This window comes from Nicotiana sylvestris, chromosome 5 (genome assembly GCF_000393655.2).
Source record: "Nicotiana sylvestris chromosome 5, ASM39365v2, whole genome shotgun sequence".
In the NCBI taxonomy this organism is placed as follows: Eukaryota; Viridiplantae; Streptophyta; class Magnoliopsida; order Solanales; family Solanaceae; genus Nicotiana; species Nicotiana sylvestris.
Window position 1 is genome coordinate 41009530 of NC_091061.1, and position 3100 is coordinate 41012629.

Here is a 3100-nt window from a genome sequence, read left to right on the forward strand (position 1 = left end):
GGCAAATATCAAAACAAACAGTGAAATAATTTAAAAAAAAAACTTAGGGATTAGAATATAGACATAAAAATCAGTCGAACAAGTAAAGAGAACCATAGTTAAACACTTAAAAATTTTAGAACTTTTGCAGAAACGTAAAGAGATGAAACCATAATTTTAGAGGAACACTAAAATCGGTTAATAATAAGGAAAAACAGAAGATTTTTAAAGAGAAATATCAGATAAACTTATAATCATCTCAGATCTACAAAGATCTTAACAAACTCGAGTAGAAAGAAACTATGGTTTTAAAAAATGGACTGAGGTGAGAAAAATCCAATTTGGAACTAGAGGTTTAATCCATAAACATGAAGATAACAACACTCACAAACATAGAGATGAACACAGGTAGGTTCGCCAAGAAAATGAAGATTTTAAGCCAAATCTGTGTTGAATCTCTTTGATATTCCATCAAACAACAAAGAAATCGAATAGCCAAGAGATAGGAGGCCGGATGGGGCCTAAAATCAAAGGAAAACCCCATGAATTGAAGGGCTTCCGGTAACGACGGGCTAGGGTTAGGGGAGAGTTTGAGAAAGAAGAGAGGAGGAGGGATTCAAGCGCGGCAGAGCGGAAGAAAATGATTAGGGTTAGGATGTTAGGGGTTAATTAAAATAGAAAAATGATCTTGGACTGTTGATCTTTTGAGATCAAGGGCCAGGATTTGATCTGAGGGGTTGAGCAGGTTTAAAAATTGGGTCAGGGTATTGGGCTATGATTTTAATTGGGTTGGGGGTAACATTTGGGCTAAGGTCCAAAATTAAACCAAATTAAAAGAGGCTATTTGTTAAATACCCAATTAATTGATAAAATAATTTGTAAAAATAGTTAATAAATGATAAAAATGATTTTTATGAATAAAATGATTCTAAATAATTATTAATATTATAAAAAATACAAATTCATTTTCTGTATAGATAATATAATTATGCATATGCATGGGCTATTGTTGCAAAATGTGCAATTCTAGCTTAAAAATGCAAATGTAATTATAAAAAATGTAATTTAAATATTTAAGCACTATTTGGGCATAAATGATGAATCTAGATGATTAAATCATCATAAAAATACTATGAGGGATAACTATTGGATATTTGTATAGTAAAAATACAGAAATAAATTGGTTGAAAGCCTTTAAAATTATAGAAAAAATTATAGACATACTTGTGCATGTTTGTAAATGCATGTGCACTATTTTTGAAAATATATATGCATGTTGAAAATATATGAGGGAAAAATTGGGTATCAACAGTGTTCAGGCCTTATATTGATTCGTTTGTCATTGTCTTCATTGATGACATTTTGGTTTACTCATGCAGCATGGAGGAGCACGAGCAACATTTAAGAGTGGTTCTTCAAACATTGCCGGAACAGAAGCTATATGCTAAGTTCTCCAAGTGTGAGTTTTGGTTAGATTCTGTAGCATTCTTGGGGCATGTTGTATCAGGCGAGGGTATTAAGGTGGATCCCAAGAAGATTGAGGTAGTTCAGAGCTGGCCTCGTCCCACTTCGGCGACTGAGATCAGGAATTTCTTGGGGTTAGCAGGTTATTATCGCCGATTTGTGGAGGGCTTCTCATCCATTACAGCACCTTTGACCAGATTGACCCAGAAGGGTGCTCTATATTGTTGGTCCCACGATTGTGAGGTGAGCTTTTAGAAGCTCAAGACAGTTTTGACTACATCATTGGTTCTAGTGTTGCCTTCCGATTTGGGGATGTATAAAGTGTATTGTGATGCTTCATGAATTGACTTGGGTTATGTATTGATGCAGGAGGGGCGAGTCATTGCATATGATTCACATTAGCTGAAGATTCATGAGAAAAATTACCTTGTGCACGATTTAGAGTTAGCCGCGATTATTCAGGCTCTTAAGATTTGGAGGCATTATCTTTATGGGGTTTCCTGTGTGGTTTACACTGATTATCGTAGCTTGCAGCATTTGTTCAAGCAAAGGGATCTCAACTTGAGGTAGCGCAGATGGCTTGAGTTACCAAAGGATTATAACATCACCATTCTTTATCATCCGGGCAAGGCCAATGTAGTAGTGGATGCCTTGAGCAGAAAATCAGAGAGTATGGGTTGCTTGGCATTCATTTCAGCAGAGGAGAGGCCATTAGCTTTGGACATTCAGTCTTTGGCTAACAAACTTATGAGGTTGGACATTTCAGAGCCCATCCGAGTTCTTGCATAAGTCGTTGCCCAGTCTTCACTATTAGAGCAGATCAAGGCTCGACAGTTTGATGATCTGTATTTGATGGTTCCATAGAGACGGTACTACAGGGTGGTACCAAGGAGGTTCTATCGTCGAGGATGGTGTTCTACGACACCAGGGTTGTCTATGTGTTCCTAATGTCGATGGCTTGAGAGGGAGGATTCTACAGGAGGCACACAGTTCTCGGTATTCCATTTATCCAGGTTCTACGAAGATGTATCGTGACCTGAGACAACATTTCTGGTGGTGGCGGATGAAGAAAGATATAGTTGAGTATCTAGCTAGGTGCCTAAATTTCTAGCAGGTTAAGTATGAGCACCAGAGTCCAGGTGGCCTATTCCAGCAGATGACTATACCTTGCGGAAGTTTGATTCAGTTTGGGTCATTGTTGACAGGTTGACCAATTCGGCACACTTCATTCTAGTTGTGACTACGTATACTTTAGAGAGGTTGGCCCAGATTTATATTCAGGAGATACTACGGTTGAATGGTGTGTCTGTTTCCATCATATCAGATAGTGGCCATCAGTTCACTTTGCATTTCTGGAGAGCTGTAGAGAGTGAGTTGGGGACCCGTATAGAGCTCAGCACTGCATTTCATCCATAGACCGACGAGCAGTTGGGGCAGACAGTTTAGATCTTAGAGTACATTCTCAAAGCATGTGTGATTAACTTAGGAGGACAGTGGGATCGATCTTACCTCTGGCCGAGTTTGCTTACAACAATATTTATCAGCCGAGCATCGAGATGGCTCCATTTGAGGCTCTATATGGTCTGCGATGTTGTTCTCCCATTGGGTGGTTTGAGCTCGACGAGGCTAAGTTTTACGGTAGTGATTTGGTAAAGGA

General features: G+C 38.6%; 1 protein-coding gene across 1 annotated transcript; it reads left to right on the forward strand.

The window, feature by feature from the left end:
• The first annotated feature begins 2115 nt into the window (after nucleotides 1-2115).
• Nucleotides 2116-2859, forward strand: LOC138868551 (uncharacterized). Its single transcript, XM_070146106.1, has 3 exons — nucleotides 2116-2195; nucleotides 2308-2538; nucleotides 2649-2859. The coding sequence occupies exons 1-3, from the start codon at nucleotides 2116-2118 to the stop codon at nucleotides 2857-2859; spliced, it is 522 nt and encodes a 173-aa protein (XP_070002207.1).
• The last annotated feature ends 241 nt before the right edge of the window (nucleotides 2860-3100 follow it).

Bases quoted from the DNA above. Each gene is read 5' to 3' on its own strand.
- LOC138868551 (XM_070146106.1), top strand. From the start codon at position 2,116: ATGGGTTGCTTGGCATTCATTTCAGCAGAGGAGAGGCCATTAGCTTTG. The intron at 2,196-2,307 runs GTTGGACATTTC...ATGGTTCCATAG, and splicing joins TTGGCTAACAAACTTATGAG to AGACGGTACTACAGGGTGGT. The intron at 2,539-2,648 runs GTGCCTAAATTT...CATTGTTGACAG, and splicing joins ATAGTTGAGTATCTAGCTAG to GTTGACCAATTCGGCACACT.